We start from the raw sequence: 18,334 nt of genomic DNA on the forward strand, positions 1-18,334 counted from the left end.
CCTACACGAGCAGAGGCAGGAAAGACAAACCCTTTCTCGCCCCCTGGAGTGTGGTTTTCCTCATCCTCATGATGACAGAGTGGCTGCTGGCCACAGGCCATCAATTATCACATCTAAGGACAGGGGCCGCTTTGTTGCCCTGCTGAGCAAACCCAGTGATTATCTCCTGGGAGAAGTAAAGCCAGCCTCCCAGCCTCCACCTCTTGAGAGGTGCCAGGGCAAAGTGACAGCACCTTGCTTCCGGCTGTCCCCTCTCAGAGGGAAACCAGGGCGGCCCAAGCCCCGGGAGGGGCTGCCAGCGAGCAGCCGACTGTTGGTTCTTTGTAATCCTGTGGAGTGCTCTGTGACTGGAACAAGCAGGCAGAGGTGAGCGTTTGGTGCAGAGGCTGAGCGAGGACAAGATTCACTTTACGCTCTGGAAAGAACAGGAGGCGAAGTCCCAAGTTCTTGGCCGAAATCTGGCCCCCACCCCTCGCACGCCTCTGAGCCCGATCTCGGAAGTGGGGTTGCAGTATCGGCCCGGCGCTCCTGCTGCACAGCTGCATGGCTGACTGCGGGGGCGGGGAGGCTGCAGGGGTTGTGGCTGTGGGTGGGCGCCAGCCCTGTGCCCATACAGAGCTGTCAGCCGCTGGGATTCCCCGAGCTGGCCCTGGAGAAGGCAGGACCAAGAGGCACACGACGACTGGGGCACCTTGGAGCTCCTTACAAAGCAGAACTTCCTGTTTTTGAAGTTAATTCATTTATTTTTATGTAATGGAAAGAGAGAGAGAGAGACTCCCATGCAGTACCTGAGCCATCACCTGCTGCCTCCCAGAATGCGTTAGCAGGAAGCTGGACCGGAAGCAGAGGCAGGATTTGAACCCAGGCACTCTGACATGGGATGTGGGTGTTCCAAGCAGCAGCTTAAGCCCTTGCTCCACAGCACCCACCCCGGGCAGCACTGCCTTTTACTGGTTAGGGATGGCCGAGGCGGAAAAGAAGGCTGCCTTGATAGGTCGTGAGCTTCTTGTCCCTGCAGGGCGACCTCTGGCCCAGGGCGACGTGGAGCAATGGATGGACCCAGATGGCCACCCTGTCCCAGGAGAATCGAGTTCCTCCACGCCACTGAAGGCACAGAGGTGCTCTGGGCTTGGTCCTGCCACCCTGGCTGGGGACCCTCGTCCCCTGTGAGTCCCCCTCCTAACAGGACTGCTATGACAGGACAAAGGGTCAGACTCGCAGGTCACCTCTTGGCTCCCCCAGCCCCCTGCCACACACACACGCGCACACACACACTGGTTTCTCTTTAACGCCCTGAGCGACTTCCCCAAATGCAGCCTCAGCAGACTGGGAAAGAGGAGACTTCCGTCCGTGCCTGCCCCAGCTGTGTGGGACCTCAGGATGGCGTCCGCCCCTTTACTGGTGCAGGGTGGGAAGATCAGAGCCCCGTGGCCCGCAGTGTGTGTGTCTGTGTGTGTGTGTGTGTGTGTCTGTGTTGCAGGGGGGCGTCTGCTCTGACCTCTCAGACCCTCCAGCCTCCTGTCCCCCACCCAGATCCCATCCAGAACACAGCCTTGGCCACCTGGCCTGTCGCCGCCACCAGCCAGCCCAGGCGCCTGCTCACGTGTTCCCTCTGCCCTCCCCTCTCCTTCCCATCCCTCACGCCCCTACCAGACCAAGAGACTGCGGGAGGAGGCATTTCAGCTCGAATTCAATCAGGGCTGAAGACCTAAAGCCCATGTTTACAGGGCGCGCAGCAATGACTGATGACGCCACGAGCCAACAGCAGACAGGATGCCGAGCCATGCTGCGCGCTGCAGGCGCAAGGATGCAAGAGCGAGGTCACAGCCGCACGCAGCGTGTGGACCTTTCATTGAAAACGTAGAGTGGGCATGAAAGACACTTTGGGGGAACGTGCCTGCGGGCTGGATATCTGTAGACCGTGAGGAGCTGCTGTCCGTGTTCCTGGCTGTGGCGATGGCAAAGTGCTGGGGCAGGAGGCGCTGGCTGGCTGGGAAACGCGTGCTGAAGGAATCAGGAGGCAGAAGTCACGAGTTTTGCAAGGTTATCCCCAATAATGCTGCCAAAGAAGAAAGAGAGAGAGAGGGAGAAGAATGGCAGAGAAGGAGAGGGGGAACAGGAAGGACCCGGGCCGCCGAAGGAGGTGACAGGCCTGTCCCAGGCTTGGTAGGGCTGCCAGTGGGGAGCAGAGCCCAGGACCGCAGGCTCCCATTGTGTAGCCAGGCCATGAACACTCGCTGTGGGCCCATGTGCAGACCCCACGATCTGACCCACTTGTCAGCAAGGACCTCCGGCCTCCCTCCCTTGCACTTCCAAAGGCCCAGCAGAGAGAATCTCCCTCGAGACCCAGGCCAGGCCTGCAGCCAGCCAGCCCTGTGCAGAACGTGCTCCAGTGTCCCCAGGAAACAGATCTGTCCCAGCCCATTCCTGGGCGGAGGGTTGACACGTCACCTGGAGAGCTGTGGGCTCCCAGCAGTGCCAGCTGGGCTGGGGGTGGGGGTTGATGGCAGAAGCATCTGGGGAGAAGCCAGTGGTGCTCACCCGGAGCCTGCACCACAAATGCCCAGTGTACGCTCTGTAGACCGGGGTGGGGGACAGACAGGAAAGAGTGGGGGCAGGAGAGGCAGGGGAGGGTGGAAGAGGAGGGGTGACATCAGTGGGAGACAGGCAGGGACTGGGGTACCTGGGGTGAACGTGGAGGGTGTGCAGAAGGCTCGGTCAGGTCGGCTTGCCCTGGGCAGCTTAGCATTCATTCCCCCAAGTCCTGGGGTGGGGGCGGGGTTGTTATTAGCTCCTTTGTCTAGGTGCGGTGCAGGTGGCACAGAGAGGTGGTGAGGCTTGCCCAAGTCACACAGCTCATTGGCAGCAGAGGTGGGACTTGGATGTAGGTCTACAAGGCACCCAGCCCAATGCTCATGACCTTCCCCTCACAGTCCCCAGGAGACCCTGCAGGGCCATCTGCCCTGGGAGACTCGGGCCCTAAGTGCCAGGCCACTCGCTCTATACCCAGGCGCACGCCGGCATCCCCAGGCCCCAGCCCCCGGCTGTGCTCATGCCGGAGATAGAACATGCGGCCCCTGTTCAGCGGCCTTGGCCTGTGTCTATTCTGGGGGGACAGAACTGTCCCTGGCCGTCTCCTGTGGGAACCGTGGAATCTGGAATGTTCTACCTGGAAGGGGCACATCCTTCCCACCTCAGAGAGAATTCTAGAATTCTACCAGGTCCTCAAACCACCCACGCTGTGGTTTTAATGCTGTGTTCTTCCCACTGCTCCGTTCCCTTTCTCCTAGCAATGGTGCCTGTGAAGGTCTCCACCTGACGTGCAAGGTGCATTTTTTCAAACCCAAATTAAAATAAACATGCGACGACTTGAATTAAGTGTCACCTCTGTATCCAGTGAAGGGATCTCAAGTGACTGCCAGGCTCCCGTCGGCGCTCTTGCCTCTCCTGCGTGACTTTGTCCGGAAAGCCTTGGGCAGGGCTCAGCAGAGAAGGCAGGTGGCAGGGGGATACGGCTGGGTAGAGGCAGGGAGGTGGGGAGACGGCTCCGCTGGGGTGAGGGTGACCTTGGGGGTGGAGGAGGTCCGTGGAGCTGGGGGAACAGCATCTGCGGCTTCTCCGTGTCGGATACCGAGCCTCTTCCTTCGATAAGGAGGTCTTTGGTGGCTTAGCTCCTGGCTTCGTTAAAGCAGGTGCAAAGTTTTGTTTTCATTGAAAATTCCCAGAGTCGGCTTCCTGAGTGAGTGGCAGCGTTCGCGTCTGATTGCGCTTCCCCCGGGGAAAGTTCAGGGAGGAAGCAGGCTTGCCCCATGCTGTCCCGGGATGGGGCGGGGCTCAGGCGCACCTGGAGATAGGCCAGGGCAACATCTGTGGGGCCGGAAGCACTATCATTTCCATCATTTCGGGATGCACAGATGTGCCCCGCCGGGTGCCAGGCCTGGGGCCGTGCGCTATGCGTCTGCCAGGGCGACCCAGCTCAGGACTTCCCTGCAGGAGGCGCTATCCTGGGCAGAGCGGGACTCCACCCACCCAACACCTGCACATCTGTGCACTGCTGTGCCCACAGGTGCCAGAGGAGACAGTGACAGGGCTCGGTTGGGCGGCTGGAGCCTGTGTTGTCCCTGGTGGGCAGGGAGGACCGGGGGGAGGGGTCCTGCCCAGTTCTCCAGAACAGGCGTCTTCCGATTTTAATGTGGTTCCAACTGAGCCAGGAGGTGGGCAGGGCCCCTGGCTAAAATTGCCGATGTAACTGGAGGTCCCGTCTCCTGAGGTCTGAACGGGGACCCAGGACTTAGTGCCTCTGAACAATGCCTTCGGGAGGCCTGGTGATGCATGGGTAGGGCGCCTGGCGTGGGTCGGAGCCTCAGATCTTCACTTAGGAGACCTGTCTGTTTTCATAGCCCTACGCTGCTGTGTGGCCTTGGACAAGTCACTTGACTTCTCTGTGCGTAATGATGATGACCTACAGGACTCCTGGGGATGGCCTTGTGGACAGGAAACTCCAGAGAGTACCTGAGGGGCTGGTGAGGAATGGGCCGTGGCTTGTCCCCTTGCGCACAGAGGGCCACCCTCACCCTTCCCAGCCCCGCCATCGGCACCACCCCCAGTCTTTGTGAACCTAGGGTTCAGCAGCGTTTTGGACCACAGGAGGCAGTGTTTCGCGGTGCTGCTTTGCTCTATCCTTTCTGGAAGGATGTGGACCAGAAGCAGGGAGTGGCAGAAGGCCTTGGCCCTCGTGGGAGCTCACCCAAAGTGGGAGGGGATCCTGGAGCCTCCTGCCTGAGGCGGGCACTGGGGCTCAGCCACCCTCCTGCGCCCCTGCCGCCCACGCCCAGCTCAGGGCCCCTCACGACCCGGTGGCCAGGCTGACCCAGTCTCTCTGGCCCCTCAACAGATGTCCTGGCGACCGCAGTACCGCAGCTCCAAGTTCCGGAACGTCTACGGGAAGGTGGCCAACCGCGAGCACTGCTTCGACGGCATCCCCATCACCAAGAACGTGCACGATAACCACTTCTGCGCCGTCAACGCCCGCTTCCTGGCCATCGTCACTGAGAGCGCGGGCGGCGGCTCCTTCCTCGTCATCCCCCTGGAGCAGGTAAGTGGCTCTGGGGTCTGCCCGAGGCGCAGCCCAGGGGACCGGGGCGACCTGAGCCCTCATGCCAGAGCTTGGGCACGCCACCTGCAGCGGTGTCCAAGGGCGCGAGGGATTGGGACGCGCTGCGGTTCTGCGTCCTGGCCGTCCTTTGCCTATGAGGCTGGGAGAAGATCCAGCCTTGGGCTCGTTGGCCGGCTGCAGAAGTGGCTTGTTGGAAAAGGCACTGCTCTCCGGGGAGAGCCTGCTCCCTCGCCCCCACCTCCTGTCTCAGGGTCTCCCCCCTCTACAGTTGCTTACGTGAACGGAGCAGATTAAATGTGCAAAGGCTGGATCATGAAATTTTTAAGCTGCAGCCGTTCAGGCAGAGTCCCTGGAGGCCCGTGGGAGGTCACGCGCCTCGGGGAAAGTGCTCGCTGTCAGTCCCACTTGTTTATGCCTGAGTTCCCCCTCCCCGCCCTGACTCATCCCCACTCCCCCCCTGTGCCAGAGCGTGCAGGGGGAGGGGAGGCGTGCATGGAAGGAAGCCTCGGTTCCCGACTCTGGCTGGCAGCTGACAGCGGAGGAAGGGTTTAGCCGGCCTCGCCTCCCCATGGTGGGGGCCGCAGGTTTGCATAAGGCTTAGGGGGAGCCTCCCTTCCACCCCTGGGGGCAGCCGTCGTGACACTGAGGACAGAGAGAGGTCGGTGGACCCCACGGCAAGAGGTCCGGCTTCTGCCACTAGCCAGGATTGTTGACCTCTGGCGTGTCGCCTAACTTATGTGGAAATGGGGACCATAAGTCCTTGTCTCCCTGCATCCCCCATGTTGACATCAAGTGGGGTGGAGGGCATGGAGGTTCCTGGCGAACGCTTTCACGCATTCCAGATGTTGTCTGCCGTGCCCAGCAGCCGGGCACAAGCCCAGGGCGGCTCCAGTGCATTCGGGATTCTGAAGCACAGCTCACCGCCCCTCTGGAGCCAGATGGCCTCAGGGCTCTGTCTGCCTGGGGATTGGCCCAGCTCCGTGCATCCGCGCAGCCTGCCGTGCTGTGGGGATGAGTGGGCCGCTCCTCCCTGGGCTCGGGTCCGTTGCCGGCACTCTGCCATACCTCTGCTCGTGGCTTGCAAAGGTCAACCATCAGTGCCTCACGCCATGACGAAATCGCTTCCAGATGGATTAACAATGAGCGCATGAAAGGGGAAAAATGAGCTGCGACGTATTAGAGGAGAGCGCTTTAAAAGCCAGGCAGTGAGTGAGGCTTCGTAAGCAGGGTGAGAATCCCCAAAACCATAAAGGCAAGGATTAATATTTTAGGAGAAGTATTTTTTTTCAAAGGTTTACTTATTTGATTTGAAAGGCAGAGCGACAGAGAGAGGGAAAAGACAGAGAGAATCTTTCATCTGCTGATTCACTTCCCAAGTGACTGGAACAGCCAAGGACTGAGCCAGGCTGAAGCCAGGATCCAAGCACTTGGGCCATCTTCCACTGCTTTCCCAGCCACATTAGCAGGAAGCTGGATTGGAAGTGGAGCAACTGGGATTCGAACTGGCTCTCTCACCAGTATAAGCAGCGACCCAACCTGCTGTGCCACAACACCAGTCCCTAGAATAAGAACATAAAAGGACTGTGCTATTATGAGACAAATTTTAAAAACAAACCACATACTTGAGTACAATATTTGCAGTATATAGTATATATAGATATAGATATATAGTATATAGAATAAAGATTTGTATCCAGAATGTAAATAAAGATTCCTAGAAAAATCAATAAGAAAAATAACCCAAAAGAAAAATGAGCGAAAGATATGAATCAGCAATTCACGGAAGGTGAAATATCCCTTAACCTACTAACTGGAAAAGACTTAAAAGCATGGTAATCTTCAGTATGGCCACAGGTAGGCTGCAGCGGGTGCTCAGGGGCACGTGGAGCCATTCGGCTGCATCTGTTCACATTCAGAGATGCGGTTCCGCTTCAGGAGCCTGTCTTGCAGAGATGGTCACGTGTGTGTGACTCAGGCACTTGATCTTTTTTACAAACTCAGTCTTTTCTTTGAAATAGGCAGAGAGAAACAGAGACAAAAAGAAATCTTCCATTTGCTGGGTCACTCCCCAAATGCCCCCAAGAGCTGCTGCTGGGCCAGGCTGAAACCAGAAGCCTGGATCTCAGTTCAGGTCTCCCACGGGGTGCTAAGGACCCAAGGACTGGAGCCATGCTGCTGCCTCCCAGGGTGGGCATTAGCAGGAAACTGAATCAGGAGCGGAGCCAGGACTTGGACTCAGGTGCATGTTACAGGCTGTGGGTGTCCCACGTGGCATCCTAACCACTGTGCTGGCTTCCTTTGAATTTTTGGAAGTCTCAAATTGATTAAAAGTTCCTAATTTCATCATCTTTGGTAGCAAAGAGGTTTTTTTTTTAAAAAAAAGATTTATTTTATTTATTTGAAAGACAGAGTTAGAGAGAAGAAGAAGAGAGAGAGAGAGAGAGATCGTCCATTCGCTAGTTCACTCTCCAGATGGCCGCAATGGCTGGAGCTGTGCTGATCCGAAGCCAGGAGCCAGGAGCTTCCTCCGGGTCTCCCACGTGGCTGCAGGGGCCCAAGGACTTGGTTCATCTTCTACTGCTTTCCCAGGCCATAGCAGAGAGCTGGATCAGGAGAGGAGCAGCCAGGACTCAAACCGGCGCCCATATGGAACGCCGGTGCTTCAGGCCAGGGCGTTAACCCACTAGACCACAGTGCCGGCCCTACAAAGAGGCACTCATATGGGATGCCAGCATTGCCACAGCTTTACCCGCTACGCCACAGCGCCAGCCCCAAAAAGAAGTACTTTTATTTATTTACTTGAAAGAGTTACAGAGAGAGAGGAGAGGCAGAGAGAGAGGGAGAAGTCTTCCATCTGATGGTTCACTCCCCCTTTGGCCGCAACGGCCAGAGCTGCGATCCGAAGCCAGGAGCCAGGAGTTTCTTCCAGGTCTCCCACGTGGGTGCAGGGGCCCAAGGACTTGGGCCATCTTCCACTGCTTTCCCAGGCCATAATAGAGGGCTGGATTGGAAGAGGAGCAGCCAGGTCTCAAACTGGCGCCCATATGGGATGCTGGCACTTCAGGTCAGGGCATTAACCTGCTGCGCCACAGCGCCGGCCCCAAGAAGTACTTTTAACAGAGTGTAAGTTGCTTTCTTTTTTTTTTTTTTTTTTTTTTTTTAATTTTTGACAGGCAGAGTGGACAGTGAGAGAGAGAGACAGAGAGAAAGGTCTTCCTTTGCCGTTGGTTCACCCTCCAATGGCCGCCGCGGTTGGCGCGCTGCGACCGGCGCACCGCGCTGATCCGATGGCAGGAGCCAGGTGCTTCTCCTGGTCTCCCATGGGGTGCAGGGCCCAAGCACTTTGGGCCATCCTCCACTGCACTCCCTGGCCACAGCAGAGAGCTGGCCTGGAAGAGGGGCAACCGGGACAGGATCGGCGCCCTGACCGGGACTAGAACCCAGTGTGCCGGCGCCGCAAGGTGGAGGATTAGCCTAGTGAGCCGCGGCGCCGGCCTGTAAGTTGCTTTCTATACAAGAGGCCTTGAAGAAGTTCATGAAAGGGTGTACTAGGAAAAATCCAAGAGTGGATTTCAAAATTGTTTGCACCAGAGTAAACATATATTTAATGCTACTGTTGCACACACTTCCTGTAATCTCCTCTTTAAAATATGTGACATACATGTACATATATACATGTATATTTGATATTCATGTATTTTCAGCTTGGTTCACACTCTGATACAGTTTGTGTAACTTGATGACTGTGATAGTAATGGCTTCTGCTCCCAGCTGCTGGCTCTTTTTTTTTTTTTTTTTAGGATTTATTGATTTGCTTGACAGAGTTACAGAGAGAGAGAGAGAGAGAGAGAGAGGATGCCAGCATTTTAGGCGGCGGCTTTGCCCACCATGCCACAGCTGCTTTCTCTTGTTTTGCTCACTTTCTGTTTCACTTCAAGAGCCTTGGGTGACCACTGACGTCACTCATCAGAGTGTTAATTGTTAACAACAGGAGTCACTGGGCACTAATTCCCATGCAGGACCTCTGTCCTCAATGAGTTGTATTATGAGAATTAGCTGTAAAACTCGTTCTCAAAACAGTTTTTTTGTGTGTGTGTGCAAATTGTTGAAGTCTTTACTTAGTATAGAGTTGGTCTTCTGTGTATGAAGTTTATTGTAAATGAATCTTAATGGAGAATAGGACTAGGAATGGGAGAGGGAGAAGGAGGAGGAGTGGGAGTGGGGGTGGGAGCACGGGTATGAGGGGAAGAATCACTATATTGCTAAAGTTGCACTTATGACATCTTCACTCCTTAAGTAAAAGGTTTCTTTGGGGGAAAAAAAGTTTTCACTTCCCAAAAATACTCAGTGATTTGTCTAGGATTGTGGAGAATGGAGGCCGCCTTCAGGTCTCTGAGTAAGGAAATGGGAACGTGCTGGGGACATCCATACAGAGGAACGCCGGGCGGTCACCAAAACAGGATGCTGGCGTGCGTGGCCTCCTGGTGGTCTCCGGATCACTTTGCACTTTTTAAAAAAAGATGTATTTCTGTGTGTACTTGACAAGCAGAGCATCCGACAGAGAGCAGGAGAGAGAGAGGGGGGAGAGGTAGAGGGAGAGGGGAGAGAGAGGTATCTCCCCTATAATGGTTCACCCCCCACCTGGCCACAATAGCCAGGGCTGGGCCAGGCTGAAGCCAGTTTGAGCTGGGAGCTCCATCCTCGTCTCCTCCATGGGTGGCAGGGGCCCAAGCACTCAGGCCATCATCTGTTGCCTTCCCGGGAGCGTCAGTGGGAACATGGGCTGGAAACAGAGAAGCTGGGACTTGAACTGGCACTCTGAATGGGACGTGGCCCTCCCCACGGCGCCACAAGGCCGGCCCCAGATGGATCGCTTCATCTGCCCCCTTACAGGCCGAGCACACGGGCACTCGGCACTGTTTGCAGCTGTTTCCCCCAGTCTGTGTGTGAGTCGCGGTATTCAAGCAGAGCTTGAAGCAGCTGTGGTGAGGGCTTGGTGGAGAGGTGGCCCCTGGCTGGCTGGGAGCGTGAGGCAGCTCCTTGATCCGAGACCTGCGTTTGGATTTGAGGCAGGACCCTTGGGACTGGGGTCCACAAGCACAAGGATCCTGCCCAGCAAAGGGGAGCTACTTAGGAATCTGGACAAAGTCTGGTCTTCCACAACTGGCGGTCTACTGCCCCTTGTGGTCGGGACTGAGCCTGCAGGCAAGGGACTTGGCGGGGCTGGTGCCGACGCCGGGAGAAGAGACAGAGCTATGGATCACAAAAAGGCCAAGTTCAGAGTCCCCTCATTTGTCTGGCAGGGGCAGAGCTGAGCTGTTCCACGCAGGTCCGTTTTCTAGGAAGAAGTTTGTACTATTTTTAGTCCAGTTTCCCCCCCCCCCCGTTAATTTGATAGAAAGTCCCTTAAAAATAGTTTGGCAGTGTTCAATGCAAACACAGAAAACATTGCTGCCGTTGGTCCTCGCGCTCCTGGTGGGCCGGGGGCTCGTGGTGGGCACGCGCCGGGGACCCGTGGTGGGCACGTGCGGGGGGCCCGTGGTGGGCACGCGCCGGGGGCTCGTGGTGGGCACGCGTGGGGCCGCCCGGTGGCTTTGCAGCCTCAGAAGCACGTCTACTCTGCTCTCTTCTGCCTTCCCCCCCTCTGTGTCTGGTGGCTTTTCCCGTTCCCTTCTCGCTTTCTGGGAGGCTCAGGACCCCCAGAAATCCCTGCCCCGAAGCCAAGCCGGCGTTGGAGGGAGGTTTGGGATCTTTGTGGGAAGTTTTTTTTTCTTTTTTCCTGTAGAAGAGCACTGCAAAAAAGTTTGTTGGAGAACGAAATGGAAACCTTGGCTATTTGGGTACAAACAGCTTGGAAATCCAGGCATGGTTTCTTTTGTCATCTATGCATGGCCCATGTACTTTTCAAAGCCCCTTTGATTGTCCTCCCAAAGCCAGCTGGCCTGAGAGTTCATTATTTGGGATTCAGTCTTTCCTCCAAGGTCAGAGAGAAGGTGTGTCCAGAACAACCACAAACGGCAACCATGGATCCTCCCAGCAGGTAGGGACAGCAGACCAAGGTACAGACCAGGCAGGAGCTGAACCTGAAGCCTGCTGCCCGGTCGGCACAGAGGCCGGACCAAAGCCAGCCTGCTTAATTCTGCACCCGCAACTCGTGCCCGTCCGCGTTGCTGGTAGACAGCTAGGTTCTTGAAGGAGCCGGTTTGTCTTCCTCGGGGCGGCCTGGTTTTCCCTGGTTAACATTCAGCCGCCAGCTCCCCCTCTCTGGACTGGAATGTTAAGCTACAGATGGGGGAGCAATCAGCTCTCTGATTGCCTGGCACAGCTGGAGAAGCCTTATGAATATTCCAGAGGACAGGCGCTGTGCCCAGCAGCCCGATCAACCCCTGGGGCCCACCCTGGCGCCCGCCCCATCCCTGCTGCCTCCAGACCCAGGCCGGGGCTAGAAGCACAGCTCCCCAGGCCTAAGCTTTCACCAGCTACCTGGTACCCAAGCTGGCACCGGCACAAAGAGGAGGGAAGGTTGGCCTGGAATCAGGAACCTGGGCTCTCCTGGTACCCGGTCTGGATCCTGGACCCACCTGGGGAGGTTCTTGAGGTTCGAACCGCCACGCTGAATCTCACCTTTAGTCTTTTTTTTTTTTTTAAGATTTATTTATTTGAAAATCAGAATTACACAGAGAGAGGAGAGGCAGAGAGAGAGAGAGAGAGAGAGAGAGGTCTTGCATCCGCTGGTACACTCCCCAGTTGGCTGCAATGCTGCGCCGATCCAAAGCCAGGAGCCAGGAGCCTCCTCTGGGTCTCCCACACGGATGCAGGAGCCCAAGGACTTGGGCCACCTTCTGCTGCTTTCCCAGGCCATAGCAGAGGATCAGAAGAGGAGCAGCCAGGACTCGAACCGGTGCCCATGTGGGATGCCTGCACCTCAGGCCGTGGCTTTACCCGCTACGCCACAGCGCCGGCCCCTCCCCTCTAGTCTTGGATGAAAGTGCGATTGTTCTCACCGTCTTGCAGATGAAGAACCAGAGGCTCAGGGAAGTCAGGTGACTCCTGCAAAACTGCACAGTGCACAGATGGCGTGGCCAGAATGGGAAGCCAGGGCTCCTGCAGCGGCGTGCCTGTCCACTTCACAGAGTCCGGGAGGAGCCCTTCTGTACTGAGCTTCTCTGGTGTCCGTCTCTCCTGGAAGCAGGGAGAGCAGGTGGATCCTAAACCCCACCCAAGAGCTGCAGACTTTGGGGGAGGGTTCTCTGTGGAGGGAGGGAGGGAGGAAGGATTCCACAGCAGTGAGAGGCCAGAGAGGCGCCCTGGAGCAGGAGACCAGAGAGGGTGGCCTCCACCCTTCAGGGACATCAGGGCAGCTGAGCGGCCTGCCAGCAGTGGGTCTGGGAAGCAGGCGTTCCCCGAGGGGGCCAAGGAGCCCACCTCATGCTGGGCGTGGGCAGCTCCCTAGCAGGTGCATTGCACAAGGACAGGAACGATGGGGCAGCAGGGCATTTTTCTGGCCTCAGAGGGATCGGAGACCTACCCAGGGCCGGGCAGTCTCCCCAGTTCTGCCCACCCCCAGCCCTGCAGGGGTGAGTGGTGCAGAGGAGCTGAAGTGCACACGGGAGCAAAAGTGCACGAGGCATCCGAGGAGAGGAGCAGGAGAGCAGCGCAGGGCGTGACGGGGGCTGAGCCTCCGGAAGCAGAGAGACCTTGCTTGAATCTCTGCCTTGCCGCTCAGCCTTCCAGGGCCACAGCCTCCCCTTCTGCGAGATGCCAGGGTCGGACCACGTGGTCTCTGGGGCCCATTGTAGCTCTCCCAATCTATTCCCTTCTACCCGCATTGGGTCCACCGCTGCCTCACTGGGTGCTGGGGATGGGGGCACTGTGAAGAAACAGAATGGCCGCTTCTCCTCCCTCAAGGCCACCTCCAGTGCTGCCGGCCCCGGGGAAGGCGCTCCTATCCCAGTACCCTCCGGAGGGGTCTTATGTCTGTCGCTGTTGGGATGCTGCCTATATCTGCCTTCTTTTGTTTTTAATTACAAAAAAAAATTCTGCTTTCATTTTATTGGAAAGACAGGGAGAGAGACACAGAAAGGCAGACAGAGAGAGATCCTACATCCATTGGGTCACCCTCCGAAGGCCTGCAGCAGCCAGCGTGGGGCGAGGCTGTAGCCAGGAGCCCAGGACTTGATCTGATTGTGCCATGTGGGTGGCGGGGACCCGAGTACTTGCGCCCGTTGCCTCCCAAGGAGCGCAGTAGCAGGAAGCAGGGTTGGAAGCAGAGGTGACAGGGCTCAGATGTGAGATGCTGGTGTCCTGAGCAGTGTCGGCCCTGCTGTGCCGAATGCCCACCCCCATCCTGGATGTTCTCTAAGGCGGTTGGTCCATCCATCCGCCCATCCATCTTGCAGGGCTAGGCTTCACTCATGGTTCTGGACCAGGGATGCAGCCAAGTCCTTGTCTGCATGGAGTTCGCAGTCCCGCTGGCTGCCCTCCCTGCACCGAGAGCCCTAGGAGCAAGCAGCCTGCAGAGGGTCTGGCCCCGTGTGGGTGCTCAGCAAGGGGACATGGGCTGACCTGCGGGCCCGGTGTCGCGGGTGCTCGGTTTCCCCGTGGCTGGGGGTTTCCTTACTGATCCCGGCAGCGCCTCCCCTCCAGGCCCCAGGGCGAGTGTGGGGCACCCTGCAGGAGTCAGTACTGCCCGCGGGCCACACCGGTCTTTCTCTGGAGTGGAGTCCAGGAGTGGATGGGCCGGTGGTTACTCCTGGGGACACAATGTGCCTGGGGCACGCTGTGAGAAGGGGAGAAGGTGAAATCCCATCACCGCCGAGGCTCCTGTCCCAGGCCCTGTGACCCCTGCCACCCTCCACGGTCAGCGCTGGGCCCCACAGGCCTGGGCTCCCCATAGAACATCCCCAGTCTTCCTCACTGCCCCCCAGCTCCCCTCTGAGGTGGGTGGGGGGATTGGGAGAGCCTCTTCCAGCTCCATGTTTCAGATCTTTCCTCAATTGTCCTTTGTTCTTCAAGCTGCCTTCTGCCTGGTGCAATTTACATCTCAAAGCCAGTGACAGCCTGAACGTACAGTGAGTGACTTCCGGGGAGGGAGGGTGGAGAGAAGTCCCAACTCCATTCCGTTTGATTGAGACCCCAGATTGACAGCTTTGCTGTGTGCTTTCCCTTTTTTGGAAGAACGGCTGCCTTTTTAAATTTTTTTTTATTTTTTTAAGAAAAGTACAAGACAAGCCCCTTCCACAGAACTGGAAGTGTCGCTCCATCATTTGAATTCAAGGCTGTGGGATGGGGCCTTCTCTGGAGTTAGGGGTCCAGGGGATCCAGGGACGGGGCCCAGTTGCTAGAAGTCCAAGACAGCATCCCTCTGTTGTGGGCCAGGGCGGCTTGGCTCCCTGGTTCTGGTTCCTTGCTGAGCCAGTGAGGCTTCCAGCAGTGCTACCGCTTCCAGCTTCACTGGGGCTCTGTGAGCCGCTGCCATGGGCCCTCCCCTGCCCAGGGTGGCTGTCCACTTGCTCTGCTCCCCAGATGCCTTCCTGGGCCTATGGGCATAGAGCCCCAACCCCAGCTGTGCAGCGCCAGGCCTGGACCACTGTGTGCCTCGCTCCCCTTGCTTGCACCTGACTGGCAGGTGCAGTGATGATAAAGATGGAGCTGGGGGCCGGCGCCGCAGCTCAATAGGCTAATCCTCCGCCTGTGGTGCTGTCACACCAGGTTCTAGTCCCGGTCGGGGCACCGGATTCTGTCCCAGTCAGTCCTCTTCCTGTCCAGCTCTCTGCTGTGGCCTGGGAGTGCAGTGGAGGATGGCCCAAGTGCTTGGGCCCTGCACCCACATTGGAGACCAGGGGAAGCACCTGGCTCTGGGCTTCGGATCAGCGCGGTGCACCGGCCGCAACGCACCAGCCGCAGCAGCCATTGTGGGGTGAACCAACGGAAAAAGGAGGACCTTTCTCTCTGTCTCTCTCTCTCACTGTCCACTATGCCTGTCAAAAAAAAAAAAAAAGATGGAGCTGGGAAAAGCCCTGAGCACGCAGCCTGTGCCCAGCGTGTGCTCACCATGAGGGCGCTGTGGTCATGCCGAGGACTTTGGCTCCCTCCCTCCCTTCCCCCACTCCACCAAGTCCCAGAGCTGGCGCTGGGGCCTGCAGGCTGCAAGGGGGAGGCTTGTCTTTGGCCTTGGGGGGCGCCTTGGAGCAAGCCTCTGAACATCCACCTATAGAGGGAGCACCCCCACCAAGCCCTGTCCTCTGTGCCCGCCATGGGGTGGGACTAATGGTGCAGGGTCCCCGGGGTGTGCCTGCTTCTCTAGAGCTGGCTGTCACCAGGGTTCCATGTGGTTCCCAGGCTCTGCCACAGCGCCGGGGAAGACAGCAGATGCCCAAGGGATCCATGGCTCCCATAGCTCCTAGCAGAGGAAGGCGAGAGAACAAGGGGTGTGGGAACCAGGCCAGGTGCTGCCCGCAACCCGGCCAGCTCACCAGGAGGCAAGGGCATGTTGAATGGGCACAAGTTGGCGACTCCGGGCTCTGAGCCGGCCTGAAGCCACGCGGTCCTCCAGGTCACAGCCCTCGGGAGTCCTCCACATAATCCTCCAGCCCCAGTGGACACTGACTGGCCTCCCCCAGTGGCCACATTCTCCCAGCACCCTTCGCCTGCCTTGAATGCTGGGACCCGCCCCCTGCCCCAAGCCCCCTTTCCAGGCACCCTCGCCCTCTGTCACTCATCAGAGCCCCCAGGGCTGTCTACCCAGGTATGGGTGGGGGGTGACAGAGCCGCTCCTTTGCCAAGGGCCTTGGTATTTGGCCAGAAGGGGGTTCAAAGGGCTGTGTTGCCAAGGGTGGAGTTTCACGTACAGGGGGACTGTCCACGCGGGACACATGGCCAAGGCCCTCGAGAGAGAGGGCCAGGCAGCGACTGCCGCTTCCCCTGGGTCTGGGCCGCAGCTCCCGAGGCCCCCGCTCCTGTGCCTGAGATCCAGGGGACACAGGTGACCCAAAGGGCGCAGGTGCCCCTGGGGCCTGGCTTGAAGCCGAGCATCTCCAGGGAGCCAGGGGTGCGGGGTGAGACACCCCAAGCTCTTTTGGCAACTTCCAGTACAATGCCTGCCTGAAAACTCACGTCTGGCTGGCCTTGCGCCTGCCGCCGCCCCCACCCCATCCCAAAGGTCACCTTGATCTCGGGGAGCAAAGAGTTGGCCCCAGCACCCCAGCCTCTTCCACGGAGCCTCACTTCTCTCCGTTCTCCCCCGCCCCCTTTCCATTCCACTCAGCCTAGACCTTGATTGCGGTTGCTAAGCAACCTGTGCCTAAGTTTCCACGTGGGTTGTCAGGTGAACATGGGGGGGGGGGGAGGTAGGGACCTGCAGCACTTAGAGCTTGACATTTTGTGCGTGGAGGCCCAGAGAGGACAAGAGACTTGTTCAAGGTTGCACAGCGGGTTAGTGCCCCTTGCGCCAGGTGATTGATCCAGGCAGCACCCCCCTCCCCTGGGGAAGCCCACCCAGAGAAGCCCCCAGGCAGCCGCAGCCTCTGCAGGACTTCCTGTGAGAGGTGTCTGTCCCCCCTGACAGGGAGACAGTGTGTCCAGCGATTGGGTGCCCAGGGTCTGGCATCGGTGGGCTTGGATTCAAATTCCTCCTCCACCATCACTACCATGAGCTTTGGGCAGGTTATCCACTGGTCTCTGCCTCAGTGTCCTCTCCTGGGAAATGGGAGGTGCAGTCTCAAGTGCAAGGCAGTCCCGAGGGTGGAGGGGGCGAGCCTCTCCCTGCCATGCTGACCTGCTGGGCCCCGGGGCCCCTCCCAACCAGGGGCACCAGCCCCGCCCCAAGCTTTCTCCTTTCTCTCACAGCAATTCCACCCTGATTTACAAAACAAAATAGATTTAAAAGAATTTTTTCACAAAAGCAAACATCACCTAATTCCATTTTTCCATAAACTTTTTGAAGTCCCCAGGTTGGGTCGAAAGCTGTAAATTTTAGTTTCTAATGCCAGAAACTATTGTTCAAATAAAACGGGTTTTTCACTTGGGATGAGGGGAGAGGAGGCAGACACTGGGGAGATCTTAAAACTTTCCCTGGACGCTCCCAGAACACCATTCTGAAGTAAAATAAAACGAACAGGGCTATATACACAACCCGTTCTGTTGAAATAAACGCGCATCAAAACGTGGACCAGAATTGTGGCAGGGGGCACAGGGGCCTGGGGTGTGCTAGCACACGGAGTCACACGGTCAAGTGCAAGGCCTGGCTGGGGTGGACATCAGCAGTACTTGCCCATGGGGTCCATGATGAGGCCTCCTGGTCCTGCGAATCCTGCTGGGCTTCCCCGCCTGCGTGGACAGACGGAGGAAATGCGACGTTTCAGACGGGGGCCACTGGACACACAGATGCCTGATTTGCTGCCCCCCCAAGCTTGCAGATCTCTGAGGGAGTCTGTGGACCACTCAAAGGGCAAGAACCTGGAAATAAAGTCAGAAGTGAACATTGGTGCAGGGATCAGGAGCAGGACAACTGCCGTGCCTGGAGCTCGGAGGTCCCTGGGCCCCTCTGTGCCTCAGTTTCCCTCTCTGCAGTGCAAGATGCTGCCCCCGCCACGTGGTCCTCTGAGGTCTTGCCAGCTCCCACATTCTGGAAGTCTGTTTCCCTCCCCTAGAGACAAAGGCCCCAGAAATGCCTGGCCCAGCAGGAGCCCAGGCCCAGTGCAAGGGAACAGCTGGGGCCAGGCTGGCCGGCTCCCAATCGTTCCTGGGAGGAGGAGGCTGGCGAGATTCGGAGAAGCGTGGCACTCTCCAAGCGACAGCTGGGTGAGCCTGGCTGGGGGCTCCTCCTCCTCGCCGGCCATCTGTGCCTCCTTCCTGCCTTCGGCCAGCAGGGGGGCCGGAGGGGGCTGGGGCCAGACAGCCACCTGGGTGGGAGGGGAGGAGGGGCTGACCAGGGAGAGCCTGGGGAGCTCCTGGCTGCTTACTCCTGGGTGCTTAACCCTTTCCTCTCTCCCCTCTGTCCCCGGAATTCTCTCTGGAGAGGGCAGGATACGTAGTGGCTTCGTGGGACCTGAGACAATTTTCTCAACCTTTCTGAACCTCTCTCTTTCCTCCTCGGTCCAGTGAACGTCATTCCTAAGACCTACGCCTAGGGATGGGAGCAAATGAGCCGAGCCAAGTACCTGGGCCTCTGCAATGCCCCCTGCTGGTGAGAATGCTACTGCAAGGCCAGTGTGGATG

At 57.9% G+C, this 18,334-nt stretch overlaps 1 protein-coding gene across 2 annotated transcripts in view; it reads left to right on the forward strand.

The window, feature by feature from the left end:
- The window catches only part of CORO2B (coronin 2B), a 125,408-nt gene that overhangs the window by 48,137 nt on the left and 58,937 nt on the right, over nt 1–18,334 (forward strand). The window contains exons 1-2 of one of the 2 annotated variants that reach the window (XM_062204817.1): nt 4,498–4,523; nt 4,895–5,095. In XM_062204817.1, the coding sequence (XP_062060801.1) occupies nt 4,895–5,095 (201 nt within the window). In that variant the 5' untranslated portion in view covers nt 4,498–4,523. Of the gene's footprint in view, nt 1–4,497; nt 4,524–4,894; nt 5,096–18,334 lie in introns of those variants that run through there. The other variant, XM_062204816.1, reaches the window with a different exon arrangement.

The sequence above is a fragment of the Lepus europaeus genome, chromosome 11, assembly GCF_033115175.1.
Source record: "Lepus europaeus isolate LE1 chromosome 11, mLepTim1.pri, whole genome shotgun sequence".
Classification (NCBI taxonomy): Eukaryota; Metazoa; Chordata; class Mammalia; order Lagomorpha; family Leporidae; genus Lepus; species Lepus europaeus.